Source organism: Myodes glareolus, chromosome 16, assembly GCF_982192425.1.
Source record: "Myodes glareolus chromosome 16, mMyoGla1.1, whole genome shotgun sequence".
Taxonomy (NCBI): Eukaryota; Metazoa; Chordata; class Mammalia; order Rodentia; family Cricetidae; genus Myodes; species Myodes glareolus.
The window spans coordinates 22,458,946-22,474,561 of NC_142041.1; the positions used below are offsets into that span (position 1 = coordinate 22,458,946).

General features: G+C 39.3%; 1 protein-coding gene across 7 annotated transcripts in view; it reads right to left on the reverse strand.

Moving 5' to 3' along the window:
* Fsd1l (fibronectin type III and SPRY domain containing 1 like) overlaps window positions 1-15,616 on the reverse strand; it is a 63,289-nt gene that overhangs the window by 33,649 nt on the left and 14,024 nt on the right. For 3 of the 7 annotated variants that reach the window (XM_085677152.2, XM_085677151.2, XM_085677150.2), the window contains exons 2-6: window positions 13,064-13,159; window positions 12,119-12,250; window positions 9,031-9,132; window positions 4,117-4,139; window positions 311-432 (exon numbers count right to left, since the gene is read on the reverse strand). In XM_085677152.2, the coding sequence (XP_085533278.2) occupies window positions 311-432; window positions 4,117-4,139; window positions 9,031-9,132; window positions 12,119-12,250; window positions 13,064-13,159 (475 nt within the window). Of the gene's footprint in view, window positions 1-310; window positions 433-4,116; window positions 4,140-9,030; window positions 9,133-10,836; window positions 10,942-12,118; window positions 12,254-13,063; window positions 13,160-15,616 lie in introns of those variants that run through there. The other 4 variants (XM_048420666.3, XM_048420667.3, XM_085677153.2 and 1 more) reach the window with 4 other exon arrangements.

Below are 15,616 nucleotides of genomic sequence, written 5' to 3' on the forward strand. Positions count from 1 at the left end.
GAAACAGAGGAGTTGACCTGGGAGAGAGGGAAATGGGGAGGACTGGAAGGAGGGGAAAGTGTGGTCAGGATGTACGGGACAAGAATGAAAATTAAAACAGTAATAACAACACAGCCAATCTCAAAAAAAAATCCCCCAGTCACCATTGTCCTAATAATGTTACACATCAACTAACAGTTTACTGTTAGTGCTAAACAGTTAGTACTAAAAACACAAACATAGAATTAAAACAATACTAACAAAATATTTCATTGTAGAAAAATCCTGTAATATGTTATATTTGAAAGTTCCCATGTAATTTTGTATTTACCTGGCAAAAACTTCAAAGTTTGCAGCATCTGTCTTTCCTGAGAGAAATCCACCATTAAATGTGTCATGTTGTCACTGACTTTTGGTTTCAAAGAAAGGCGAAAGGCTGAAGCCATTGTGACTCTATGGTAAACACAGACATACTCTTTAAAATAAATGAATGCAAAGTAACAAATTTTACATAATTTATAAAATCAAGATGAAAATTATTTCACTTAGTGACTGTAGAAACTGTAACAAAGGCACTCAAATAGAAATTTACTTTGTCTTGAAAATTGAAACAAAAACTGAAATTCCGGCCAGTTTTATCAAATGTCACAGACATATGGATATCACAATAAATACCATCTAATATAAACACTGTTCACAAGATCCCATCCATCAGGACCTCCGTATACAGTCTCACTGGCTTCCTAATGCTAGCCTTACTCATTTTCACCAGACAACGAGCCTGTTCAAACATCCTCCCAGCTACTGCTACGCCATGTGCCCTTGACAACGGCAGAGGCAGAAGGACCTAACATTACACTGCAATACCTGCTAATGACAGTCCGTGGGCGGCAAAGCAGAGAACTAAGATCATTAGCGATGAGCTCCATTCTACCAAAATACCATCCTCATCTATAGCATCAACTATATGGAGAGACACTATGAGAAGCAGTCCAGTGGATCTATATGTCATCGAATAAGACGTGTTCAATAGACACTCAGATAATTGTGCAGTAAAATACAAAATGAGAATCAAGCCAAATCAGATTTTACTGTATCAAAGTATGGAAGAAAGAAAGTTCTTAGTTAAAACTGAAAACTGAAAGAAACTCATAGGCTGATGTGAAAAATGAAAGCCACTCAATTGTGTCCATTTGTACCTGCTTCTCCTCAGCTATCCAAGTAAGTGAATTCTTTTACCACATACAAAAAAAGAAAAGAAACTCTTATTCAATTAACTTGTGACTTAATCATAAATTGCATTTTTTCATGTCACTGTAAATTTTTTATAAATATTGCAGTCATTCCTGTACTATCCTTGAAGGAAAAAAGAGAAAGATACAAAAGTACTGTTCACCAATGTTCTCTTCCTCATATACAGCTTGAGAGAGGCTACACAGAGTGCTACAGGAACCAAGGGAACAAGAGGGATCTGCCATCAAGAGATCCATGGGATGAAACATGGCAAATTTGCTGATGTCAAGCTGTTGCTAAATTCAACTACTTTACTTCATTTAAAAACAAAGTAATCAGTGTGATATAACAATGAAAAGGCAGCAATTAATTAGTTTATCAATAAAAGTACAACGCTGCAATCAGTTCACAGGGAAGGCAACGCACACTGCCTGACCGCATCAGAAACCAAATATGCACTGTGTCCTCCACACGCACAGCACTAAGCTGCTGCTTCCCAAAGAACGACTTCCATTTCACTGGTGAGTCACGAAGGCTCAGCTTTGCACATGCTGGTCATTTAAAAGTCCCAGAGTACAAGCACTGAGATGAGACAGTTCACAGATGCTCAATCAGTAAATGGGTTTGGACTTCCCTGGTTTCTTCTAAACCCAATGAACAACTGCTTAATGAGAAATGCTGAAATCTATAATATCTACAAAAACTTGACATAATCAACAATGAAAACAAAGAGAATGTCCCCAAAATGCAGTAGAAATTCACTTGCAATAGAAAAAAATTAAATTACAGTCAAAATGAAAACTTAAGAACTTATATGAACTGTCAGACAGTGGTGGAAGACGCCTTTAATCCCAGCACTCAAGAGATAGAGGCAGGTGGTCTCATGAGTACAAGGACAGCCTGGTCTGTAGAGGAAGTTCTAGGACAGCCAAGGATACACAGAGAAATTCATTCTCAAAAGAACCAAAACAAAATAAAACACCTTATCTGAGTCAATTCAGAGGTACAATATTAAAAAAGCAAACAAACTGTATTTATTTAAACTGAATATATTTAAAGCCCAAGTAAAAATCTAAAATTGATAAGGCATTCTTAAACCATGTTGTTTGATATGTTTTAATTAATTTTGACTTTCTTAGATTATTTAGAAGCTGAATTAAAACTCCTCCTAATGTTATTACTGTCACAAGAAAATAATTACAAAAGAGATGAACACATTTAATCAAGTTTTTTTAAAAAATAGGTCAAGACCTAAAAATGTTCTACAGATAAGGTGCAAAGCTCTGTGGTTATCCAGAGCAAACAGTGGAGGCGTTAGACAAAACAGAACAAACAAGGACTCAGATTCCTGTAATGCCTGGATACTGATATGATCTCATCGAGGGGCTGACGGAGAAAGAGGTGAAGATGGGATGGTTCAATGAAGAGAGAAGACATAAAAGCTGGCACTGAAATTCAGACAAACAAACCTGAACAAAGGTCATCAGGAGTAAAGATGGGAGCTGAGAAAACACAGAAACAGAACCCAAAAAAGAAGGAGAGATTCTTTGGACAGTCCAAAACCTGGTTAAGAATTGATGTTTAAACCAGAAAAATCAGGAACCACAGTAGGGTATAACAGAATAATAGCTAGTATGGAATAATAATCAAGCCTGGGTGTGAGACGCTTGTTCCTGGCTAATCTCAGCAGACAAATCTACCTTATCAAGGACTTCGCTCTCTCGCGCCCATTCCTCATATAGTACTTCTCACTGAGCACAGAATGTGAACCTACAGTCCTAGCTACTTGAGGCCTGAGGCAGGAGGCATGCTTGAACCCAGAGTTCAGGAGCAGCCTAGCAAACAGTGAGAGTCATCTCTGAGGATGACAGCAAAGCCCTAGTGACCTTCCTATATCCAACACATCATTAATCACCTCATAATATAAAATCTACAGAAATGAACATTAGTATTTGTGCTAAGAATGCTTTGTCACTATGTAAATCTTGTCTCCTCTCCCCCATTGTCAAATAACCACAGAAGAAACAGAGTAGAAAATTTCACCAAATGAACAAGGAACACCGATTCTCCCACAACCCACACTGAGTGTTTCTGTGAATTATCTGATGAAGAATAAACTAATCTAGACTTGAAGAGACTGAAGAGTTGTGCCTGTCAGAGACTCTCACGGTCATGAGATAAAAGTCTTAAGTTACAAACTACAGACAATGCTCGGTGACTTGTCAGGAAGGCAGTGACACCCAGATGTCACCTCAGCTCCTTCAACTCTCACACATTGTTACAAAAGTGCTAAATGTCCCTGTATAGCCCAAACTCTACAGTGAGAGACACCTTCTAAGCCAAGGTACTCAATAGTTTTCCTGAGTTTTTCCCTACAGTATAAAAGCAAGATAGTGGTGGCATTAGAAGAAGGAGGTGGCTCCAGAACAGGACAGAGAAACACAAGGTGTTAACCAGGACAGCAGTGAAGAACCTTAGCTCCTGCAGACACCTGGCAGCACTGGGCTTCTCTGAAAACAAGATCCACCTATATTTAAGAACAGCAGCAAAAAACAAAACAAAACAAAAAAAACTACATCCAAGCAAGATGTACTTTAAGTTATTAAAAACAGATTAATCTTCAATACTAAACTAATTAAAAACTATTCTAAAACTAAAGCTAACTACAGTATTACACCAGAAATGAAATTCTCTTAGAAATATGTAATGTTCACAACTTAAAATGTGACCTTAAAGAGTTTACTAGTTATTCTCTGATATACAGAGCACATTTTCTTTACTTTGAAGTTAACAATTTACATATTGTTATTTTCATCAACAGAATTATAAGAAAAATGGTTTCTGAATTTCATTTCTGACTTCAATATTGACACTTAAATAAAAAATGTAGGTTTTATACCATACCTATCCTTGATCTGTCTGGCAGCCTTGGAGCCAATCAGGGAGAAGAGAAAGAAGGTAGTTAGTGCTTTTCATGCAAGTTCAATGGCAATGACATGCAAGAAAAGTTAGCATATAAACCCTGCAACAGATTAGTCCATAATTCATCAAAACATAAATGACAGGAAATCTATATAGTTCATGTAAGCTTGATAAAGTGATGTTAGCACCACAGTAGAATCAAGATCCCCCCACATCAATCACCACAAAAGCAGAAAAAATTAACATTTCAACTAATTTCATGGAACTATAATTATTTTAGCAAATAATCAAATACACCTTCACTTTTATTCAGTCTTGTATTCTTCAACCAAAACAATTTCTTTCATAGACATACATTTCTACAGATCCCGACAGATTTTATGTTTACGAAAGTGTCCCTGCTGGCATACAAAACTAGACCGTAATTCTAGCCTTCGCTCCAAGAATGAGCTATAACAGCAGAGGTTCAGACAAGGGGAGATGAGAGAAACCTTCAGGAAAGGTCACAGAAGCTAGCTACTTAAACCTAGTGCATATATCTTCTGCTTTTGTTTTTAGAAAACGGAAATACAAGTTTAGGAAGGGTTCACAGTCATTACCTGGTATTACACAATCAGAGAACAACAATGAAATCATATTAAGTCCTTGACTATTTATATATGAATAAAATACAATGTATCCAACAAAAGATTTTCTTCCATGCTAACAAGCATAGTTAACAATTACAGCTACAAAGATGGCAGTTTTGCTAGCATACAGACTGGTATACAGTAATTCTTAGTAACTGAGTGCAGTCCAGTGGAAATAAGCCGCATAAAGTGCTGCTTCTGTTTCTTCTTTTTTTTCACACCTAACATTGTTTTTACTTGCCAAAGGACATTTTTATACCCAGTCTGAGTACCATATATCTGAGGTTTGATATAGATTACAACAGGCTACAGCTCCAGCATTATCAGTAATCAACTCTGTGCCCTTGTCTATTTTATTTCTCTACTAAGGAATTTGAGTTCTTAATGTTTTTAAAACAAGGTCTACATAGATCAGTTAATCCAATATTGTGGCTCTCTAATCTCCTTAGGTTATGAGCCTAGTTTGACACAGTTCCTTTTGTAAGGAGAGCATTAGTCAACTATTATATTGGTTTTGAAAAGTACTGTCATGGCAGCTGGAATTAAAAATGAATTTCATAAGGTGTTATAGGGAAGAACAGGGCCCCTCCTCTCCACGTGACACTCCTTTACATACAGAGGAAGTGCCACTGTCATTACCCTTCACTTCTTCCTTCCTTCACTCCACACTGACACCAGATGAAGAGTTTAAAGGCGCTCACTTGTACTGCTTACTTTTTGTGGAAGTTTGCTTGTCCACAGAGAGTATGTGTTGTGTTCTTCTTCCTGCTCTGTCAGTGTTACTGAGAAAGCCCCTCTCATCCCCAGCGATCTGAAGAAGCCTCTGCTGAGCAGATCTGGATAGGTAAGTTAATTCTGGACGTAGGAAGTTAGCCTACTGACATAACAATACTCTCCAGTATTATAGCAGCACTCGGTCTCTTTCTTGCTTTTCCTGTTTTATTTCCTGATGGTTTTGAACTTGGTTAGAAGAATATTGTTTCCCATTTATAATTACCAACTACTTATAAAAAACCAAAAATGAATATTTGCTTAACCTTGTTCTTTATCTACAATGAAAAGATACAGTAACTAATATGTTCTGTGAGGTTTTCAAGAATTTTGAATACTTGCTTCTACACTTTAAAAACCTGGGGGCTGTGAACATTGTTCAGTTGGTAAAGTGCTTGCCTAGCATGCATGTTGCCCTAAGTCTGATCTCCAGCAATGTAATGAGCACGGTGGTGTAAACACCTGCAATCCCAGCATTCAGGGTGGACCCAGGAGGATCAGGAGTTCAAGGTCATCTTCAGCTTACAGTAAGCTCAAGGTAGGCTTGGGATACACATAAACCCTGTCTCAAAATAAGTAAGCAAGTGAACAACAGCAAGACTAGGCTGTCTCCCTAAGAATTTACAGAACAGTTCTTTTATTGTCTGGGATCAATGTCAGCAGTGTGGCAGTATTCAGAAACATCACAGCAATGGTGGATGACTTCCTGAATGGTCTGTGGCTATCACTAAGATTACATTTATACATGCTTCATCTTCAGAACTCTAAGTAACCAGGGATAATCCTGCTTCCTGTGGCACAAGGCCCACATTAAACCCACTTTAAAGCAGTGCCTTTGCTAGCGACACCAGATTGTCTGTAGGCGGGAGAAGTGACACTTTTCCCCAGGAAACACTGGAAAGAAAGCAAAGGGTGGGTCTCCACTCCAGTGCTGACGTGACCTTCACACATGCCCAGCCTCTTCCGCTTGCTCCTTTTCTCTTGCCAGTTCAAATAACTTTTAATCCTTCTGTTTCTCCCTGAGCACAGACTGTGGGCACATGGACGTCCTTGTCTCACCTTCTCTCTTCATTTCTTTCCTTCTGATGAAAAGCACATTTGCTCCCATGGGTCCGCTCTGTCCCCGCTCTGTCCAGCAGAGGACACAGCTCACTGCAGAGGCTGTCCATACTCTTTGCTGCTCCTCTTTCCACAAATCTTGGAAGTCTTTCTCAATTGTACTCTCCACCATGGTTGCTCGGCCTTCAGCGCAATTTTTATTTTTTTCTTCTTCAAATGTTCATGATCTGGGAGCTTCTTTTTCTTATGTAAATCCAAAAGGTAAGCCATACCTTTTGCAGTGTAATTAGAAACATTCATTTGTGGCGTGTGACAACATAGGCCACAGAATCAGACTCCAGGATGTGAAAAAGCTCCTAATGTTTGAATCTCAGGAAACTACTATCTCTGTCAAAGACAAGAAACGTATATTTCTTCCTAATATCATTTTTTATTTTTATACAAAGGAAAATAGAAAAAAAGAGATATCGCAAAATGTTCTTTTTCTGTTAGGCAAAAATACTAGCCTTGTCATGTAAGAAAGCAGAGACAAGTGAATCTCTGTGAGCTTTATTAGGCCATCCCAGTCTACATATCAAATCCCAGGCCAGCCACGTCTACACAGGGAAACCTTGTCTTTCTTTTGTTTCTTTTTTTAAAAGTCCTCTGGAAATAAACTAGTTGCACACCACTGATTTTATACATTAAAGGAAATGGGTACATGTGTGTATTTAACTTGTGTTTTATGTGTGTGTGTAAATATATTTAACTTCATAAATGTACTATTTTTCAAAACATGATCAGGGCTGGAAGAGAGGCTCAATGGTAAAAAGCACTTGAACTTGCTGGTTTAGTAGAGGACATAGGTTTGGACCCCAGCACCTACAGGATATTTTACAGCCCCCTGTAACTCCAGCTCAGAGATCTGATGCCCTCTTCTAGCCTCTGAGGGTATAATACATATACATGGCACACATATATACATGCAAGCAAAACACTGATACACTACAAACAAACAAGTGCACACACTCACTTAAAAGTAAGTTAATACAGTCCTACTCACACCTTTATGCCCGCACAGCTGTACTCAGAGCACACTTCTGTAAGACACCGGCACTCACAAATTATAGACGGTACAGTTCTACTTTATGATGTGCTTAGTAAACATTTAATTTATTTGTAGCTGTCTTCAAAGATAAAGTATACTTTGTTAAAGTCCTCCTTTGTCCTCAGCAATGCTGACCAGTCTAAATTTAGGACCCTCCCACCCCTCTGCCTGCGGAGTACTGACCGGGCTGTCTGTCTGCTCTTCTCAAGGATCAAGAGACAGACACACCCTGAGCGGTATTCCAGGGGTGAGCTATCCAGAGTGAGAGAAAAGAAATAAGCCCCATTTTCTCTTTTCGTCTGTGATCAAATGCAGAAGACAGTGCTCCCCTTTTCAGTACCTGGCTGCTATTACTCCACTGTAGGTGCTCACGGGGAGGAAACCATTCTCCCCTCTTAATCTGACAAGTGGCTGGAAGGAGACGGATAATTATATACAGACTTGGAAATTGTTCTGCTCAGTTCTTTTCTTTGGAAGAGTTCAAGGTTTGAATTCAGGGTGAGAATAGAAATGTTAATTTTTTGAAAAAGAATTCAAGTACTGTTCTGCAAGTACTAGTGACAGGAGAAACCAGAGTTGGTGGAGTCCTGGCTACTTACCTAATGATCTGGATCCCATCGGAGCCTTTTGCATGTATTAACTATGAACTAAACTTCTAATAGTCAAAAAATAAGGTGAAGTACATTCTAAAATCCTTTCATATTTGTGCCATTTTTACTTGTTCACTTTCAGACATATAATGCTCATAAATGGAGGCCCTTCAAATCCAGATCTCATGCTAGGACCAGGAACACAGAAATTTAAACAATAGAACTTGAATATAAAGAAGATAAAAACCATCATTTGTGGGTTGTGGCCAAGGCCATTTTATTGTTGTCGTTTCCTATTATGTGAGCCAAACTTAAAGACTTTAACAAGGGATTTGAAAACAGTGTGGGTCGAAGAGCTGCCTTCCCAGCTCCACAACAGCTCCCGCTCATCTGCGGCCCGCACTTCGGAGTTCACCCACACCATCGTCAGTAACTGAGCATCTGAGGGAGGCCTAGGGAAAACAGGACTCAGCTCAAGTACTGAAGGACCTTTAAAAAATTGCCAATAGGGATATGACTGAAAAAAAGAAAACTTAAATTTAACGCTGAAAAAGGTAACTAAAATATTATCAATTCCTGATCCCAAAGATACATACTCTAAAAAAATACAAGCTTTGAAATAAGTGAACATCTTGTATTTTACTTAGGAAAAACCCCATGACCTTTTCAGTATCAGACATGACAAAACCCTTCTTTAGACACTCCTTCGGTATACTAGAATAGAGATTTTTGTTTGTTATTTTTGTTTTGTTTTATTTACCTTTGAGAATTCTTCAGGCTCCTTTATATCCAGTGACCTGGTTGCAAATTCCAGCAGCTCTTCAGAGTTTTCCAGGGCATTGTTACATTGACTGAGTTGACTCTGGGGGAGCACAAGGCCCAAATCATGAAGATGAACGTTCCTACTGCCAATTCAAATACATGCTATAATAAACTTAAAGAGATTCTAATGGCAATAATTGAATATATATATGTATATATACATGTCATAGAGTGACTAGAGAAAGATTATTACCATCAGTTACATACATGACAGATCTACCTCTTTACCTATAATGCATCCAAACAGCCTAACTAGGACTGGCAAGATGACTCAGTGAATACAAGATCTGAGGTTCAAGTCTGATGATACAAGTTTGTTGCACAGTGGAAGGTAAAAATTGACTTGAAAAAGTTGTCATTTTACCCAAAAAGAGGAATATGGTATGTACTCACTCATAAGTGGATTCTAGTCATAATTAAAGGACATTGAGCCTATAATTCGTGACCCTAGAGAAGCTAAATTAAAGAAGGTGAACCCAAAGAAAATCATATAGTTATCCTCCTGGATATTGGAAGTAGACAAGATTGCCAGGCAAAACCTGGGTGCACGAGGGTGTGTGTGGGGGGTGGATGTAAGGGGAGATGGTTAGAGAGAAGGAAGAAGGGGAGGATTCGGGAGAGCTTGGGGGAATGGGATGGGTGGGATGGAGGAAGGGTGGATATGGGAGCAGGGAAGTAAATATCTTAATTAAGGGCGCCATTTTAGGGTTTGCTAGGAACTTGTCTCTAGAGGGGTTCCCAGGTCCAAGAAGAGGTCTCCAGATTGTTCCTTGGGCAGCAGAGGAGAAGGTGCCTGAACTGGCCTTGGCCCGTAGCCACACTGATGAATATCTTGCATACCACCATAGAACCTTCATCTGGCGATGGGACTGGACTTAGCTCCCAAGGTCCAAATGAGGAGCAGAAGGAAGGAGAACATGAGCAAGGAAGTCAGGATCACGAGGGTTGCGTCCACCCACTGAGATGATGAGACTGATCTAATGGGAGCTCACCAAGGCCGGCTGGACTGGGAGTGATGGAGCATGTGATCAAACTGAACACTCTGAATGTGGCTGGCAATGAAGGCTGACTGAGAAGCCAAGGACAATGGCACTGGATTTTGATTCTACTGCATGGAATGACTTTGTGGGAGTCTGGTTTGTTTGGATGCTCACCTTTATATACCTGGATGGAGGGGGGAGGACCTTGGACTTCCCACTGGGGCAGGGAACCCTGACTGCTCTTAGGACTAGAGAGGGAGGGGGAGGTGGGAAGGGGGAGGGAAAAAGGAGGCGGGGAGGAGGTGGAAATTTTTAATAAATAAATAAATAAATAAAAAGTTGTCATTTGACCAACACTCACAAACCACCCTACTCTCAGAGACAAATATTTTTAAAAGCTTAATTACAAGCAAATAAAAATATTGAGTACATAATTTACAAAAAAGGATAAATAAAGCAATTATAAATACTTGGGATTGAAATGAACTCAATGCTTCTTAGAGTAGTTAGAAAACTGCCTATAATATAAACTAGAATACCAGAATAATCTACATGCAGAAAGCAACCTTTATAGTGAAGATTCAATTTCTTGGTAATGTTTAACTATTTAAATTAGCACAGTTCGAGTCCACTTACGCATAACTCAAGTATTAAAAACTCTTTAAAATTGTAATTTCTAATTATAGTTATAGAACAATGAAAATAACCTAGAGTGAAGAGGCAAAAATACAGAATATGAGAAAATATTTCCAAATCAAACCCACCATAGTTTAACATCCAGAGCTCCAGGGCTAGTATGCAGCTAAGCGGAGCATGTGCCTGCACATACACACAGCCCTGACTGGGTTCAAAACCCCAGGAAAGTCATGCTGAAAATAAAATTAAAATAAAAATACTGAAAGAATGCATAAAGAAATCTTGTAACTTTACAACAATAAATTACTTAGTAAACAGGAAAAATGAATAAAAATTTCTTTGAGAAAAATATATACATTAACAAGCATACAAAAACTGTTCTCTCTCTCTAATCACTAGGGAAATGGAAATCAAAACCATAAGAAAAATACTGTTTCTTAGCCAGGTATAGCAGTGTATGTTTGCCTTTAATACCAGTACTCAGAAGGCAAAGGTAGGTGAATCTTTGTAAGTTTGAGGCTAGTCTGGTCTACAAGTGAGTTCCAGGACAGTCAGATCTACATATTTAGACTCTGTTTCAAAACAGCAAGCAAGCAAACAAATAAAAAATTGATTCATACCCTTTTATGATGTCTGCCAAGAAAACAAAACAAAACAAAAAAACAGGAAACAGCTTTTAATAAAAATGGAGCAAGTGGCACCACTGCACAGCTGGTGGGAACATCAAATGGTGCTGGCAGCGAGAACACATACACGGCACGTCACAAAACCAAAGGGCAGGGCGGCTGCCACATCATCAGCACACTGACTTCTGGGAACACGGCCAAAGAATGAAAACAGAGCGTCTTCAAGGTGCATCTGCCTGTCCACACTCACTGCAGTCCTGCCTACAAGATACACAGCTCAGGTTCCTCAGAGCAGGTGACGCAGGATACAAAAATGTTCTTCAGCCATAAGGAAATCTTGGCATAGGTTAGGTTATGGACACACCTTGGGAACATTATGCTAGAGTTGCACAGTCACAAAAGGACAAATGGTGTACAGTTCCATTTCATGAGACCTCTAAGTAATCAAAATAATGGAACAAATGGCACAAATGCCAGGAGCTGACGGAGCAGAAGTGAGGGATTGTTATTTCAGGGGTGAAGAATGTCAGCTTTGTAATAAGACAGAAAAGATCCTGAGTTCTGTTAAATAACAGTATGAATCAGTAAGCTATACCTTGAAACGACTGACAGTAAATTCTGTTAATTTTAACGACAGTTTTAAAAATATTAAAGATATTTATGATCCACACCAACTTAAAATCCACTCCAGCAAGACAAAGGTATGGTTAGGCTGAGACTCTATCTCTGCCTACAGAACCCCAGCATTAGGGAGAACCACGTTTAAGGAGTTGCGCACCCTCACCTGTAACTCCTGTGATTTCCGTGCTTGCTCCTGCTTGATGCTGCTGATCATGCTTTCTTTCACATCATCTAATATAGAGTACAGACTATCAAACTCTTCATCCAATTCTGAAAGTACATTAGAAGAATTTTCCTGTTTTAAAAAGGCAAAACAAAGATTTTACTAAAGAGCTATACAACATTTAAAGCCTAAAAGGCATAAACAAAGGGCAGAATAAATTCCTACCATAAACTTCCTTACTCTACAGCAGTGATTCTCAACCTTCCTAAGGCTGTAACTTTTTTATACAGTTTCTCATGTTACAGTGACCACCCCTCACCATGCAATTATTTCATTGCTATTTCGTAACTTTAATTTTGCTACTGTTATAAATCATAATATAAATATCTGATATGCAGGCTATCTGATTTGTGACCCCTTTGAAAGGGTCATTCAACCCCCAGAAGGGTCATGACCCACAGGTTGAGAATTACTGGTCTAATAGAAAAATAATAAACTTTAATATGTGACTTCAGGTCGTAATAACAGATTATTTGCCCCAGCCTGAAACATTACCTTAAGTATTCCTGTCCCCTACCTGAGCATCTATGTCCTGCTTTTGCCTACCGAGTCCTGTCATTGTCACCCCTCGTCATGGATGTAGAAGAAATGCCTTGAAGAGGCACCATTTGCTCTAATTGGAATTAGTAAAGAAAACCTTCAAACAGCAAACAAGGCTTTACTACCCGCTTGCAGTCACAGTGTCCGCTGTCCTTGCCCCTCGGCACCTGCTTTCCCGGGCACAGAATGCAGGGATGTCACAGGAAGTGACTTGACTCTTCCGTCCTTTGAAGACCCAATTCCCTGCTGCTTTATGTTAAACTCCTAAGTCAATGCAGGCTGTTTACACTTCAGATTTTACTAACAATCACTCATCTATACAATTTTTGATAGAAATATTCATACCTGAACTCCTTTCAGTGTGTGATTTAGTGTATCAATAAAGTTCTGAATCTCATCGTTCTTACTTGCCAGAGTTGAGATGATTCTTTGTAGAGCTTCCTAGGATTGAAAACAAAACATTATCTTCTAGGAAGAACTTGAATCTCCTAAGAACCATCCCTGAGGACATCTTCGTAAGAGTGCATCACATGGTAAGTGGGAGCGACACAGAGCTGCTCTTTGTTCAGACCCCCAAGCCTGATTACACAAGCTGGGCTATGTACTGTCCTGCCTTAAATCACCCTAGGACACTATGTGATCACCTCCATGCACTTCTGACCGAGGATTATCAATGTGATTGCATGCCTTTTCCTTCCTTCCTTCCTTCCTTCCTTCCTTCCTTCCTTCCTTCCTTCCTTCCTTCCTTCCTTCTTTCCTTTTTGAGATGAGATCTCACGATGTAGCCCTGGTTGGCCTGGAAATCATTATGAAGACCAGGATGACCTCAAACTGTTAGGAAATCTGCCTGCCTCTGCCTGATACCCGAGTACTACAATTAAAGGCATGTGCCACAACGCCTGGTAATATTTCAGATCCACAGTTATTTTAGACCACACAAAGCCACAATGCTTAAGTAAACAGGAGCTTCTAATACAGCATCAGGTCAATACAAACAATATTGTATTAACAATAAAATTTATTTTATTAACAATAAAAAATCCAACATATTTATTAACAAAAAATAAAAAGATAAAGTTTAGAAATCTGAAGAGTACGCTGCAAATCTGCAGCTGGAATACTGTTACCTGGTGGGCTGCAGAACCAGAGCGGTTAAACTAGTCCAGTCGCAAACACCCTCAACTTTGATAGTGATTCCAAGTCAAATAAGATATGTGGCTCTTTAATTTCCTCGTATCCTAGTTCAGTTCTATTTATAAAATTTTCTTAGACAAATGTGTTCTGTATATGTGGACATGAAGCTCTTATTACCTAGAACTAATAATCACTGTCCAGAAATGTGGGACCACAACTGAGAAACTACATTTACTGTTCATTTTTTATTGAAATACATTAATTGTATAAAATAATGGGCTTCAACATGTCATTTTCAGACATGTATATAATGTGCTTTGCTGATATCTTCCCATTTAGTTAATTTTAATACACAGAGGTATGTGTGACCTGTATTGTCATAGTGTACAGTACAGCTATATTCGCTTAATGTCACTAGTAATAATGGAGGAACACTCTGGAAACGTTAAATGCAAGCATTTTTCTGTATAACATATCCCAGAAGTATGGAATGCTTTTCTGTAAGTACCTACAAGCTTAACTACTGGTAAAGCTGGTAAGACTTCATAGGACCAAGGTTCTCTTCAATGTATAGTTGGACACTGATAAAAAGACTATACACAAAGTGCCCAGGAAATGAACTAAGAGGACAATCCATGCAGCAATAATGAAAATTAAAACCAGTAACAACAGATCTCATTTAATTCTCATATTATCTGGCAATGAGAAGGCATTATCATCCTTGGCTCAACCCTGGGGCTCTCTCTTTCTTCATTTACTGATACCATTTCTTCCCATCCTCATCCTTGTGGTATTTTATTTATTTATTTATTATTATTATTTATTAAAAATTTCCACCTCTTCCCCACCTCCCTTTCCCCTCCCCCTCCCCCCTCCCCCTCCCCACCTTCCCCTCCCTCTCTAGTCTTAAGAGCAGTCAGGGTTCCCTGCCCTGTGGGAAGTCCAAGGTCCTCCCCCATCCATACAGGTCTTTAAAGGTGAGCATCCTAACAAACCAGGCTCCCACAAAGTTAGTCCATGCAGTAGAATTAAATCCCAATGTCATTGTTTTTGGCTTCTCAGTCAGCCTTCATTGCCAGCCACGTTCAGAGTGGTATTTTAAACAATATAATGAAAAAAAGTCTATGGGCACCAAGACTTTTAACCTGTCCATGCTCTTCCTGGAACTATGTATACGAATCAGAACGGCAGGATGCAGCCAGGACTCTGAGGAAGGGCAGGCACAGTTAGAGGGGCCATAGCGTTTCTAAAGAGATGTAAAAGGAGATCTAAGACTTCCATGTATCTTCCAGAATCAGGTTCTTAGGTATTTCAAGCAACACAATGCAATAGTAAGACAACAGTACTACGCCATCCTCTGGCTATTTACAGGAGGTGTTAGCTAATATGACCTTGTTCTTTCTGGTTACGGGACTGCTGGTGCCTCGAAGAGCAAGTGCTAAAGCTTAGTGTTGCAATGTTCCTTAGAGACCCCTGTCTTAAAAGTTGTCCTGCAGAGTGGCATTCCTGGAGGGTGCTGGATCATTAGTAGAGGCTAGTAGATCATAAGGCTGTGTTCTTAAAGGGGGAACCCAACCTCTTCCTCTCTCTCCTTCACCCCTCACTCCATCACACGATCCAGGCCATGGGTGCTGTCCTTTCCACAGGTTCAAAGGCAAAATGGCCAGAGCAGCCAGGGACTGAAATCCACCAAACTATGAGCTCAAATAATGCTCATCTAAATTACTGCAGATTAGCACTGCAGCAAGGAGAAGCTTAATCCAT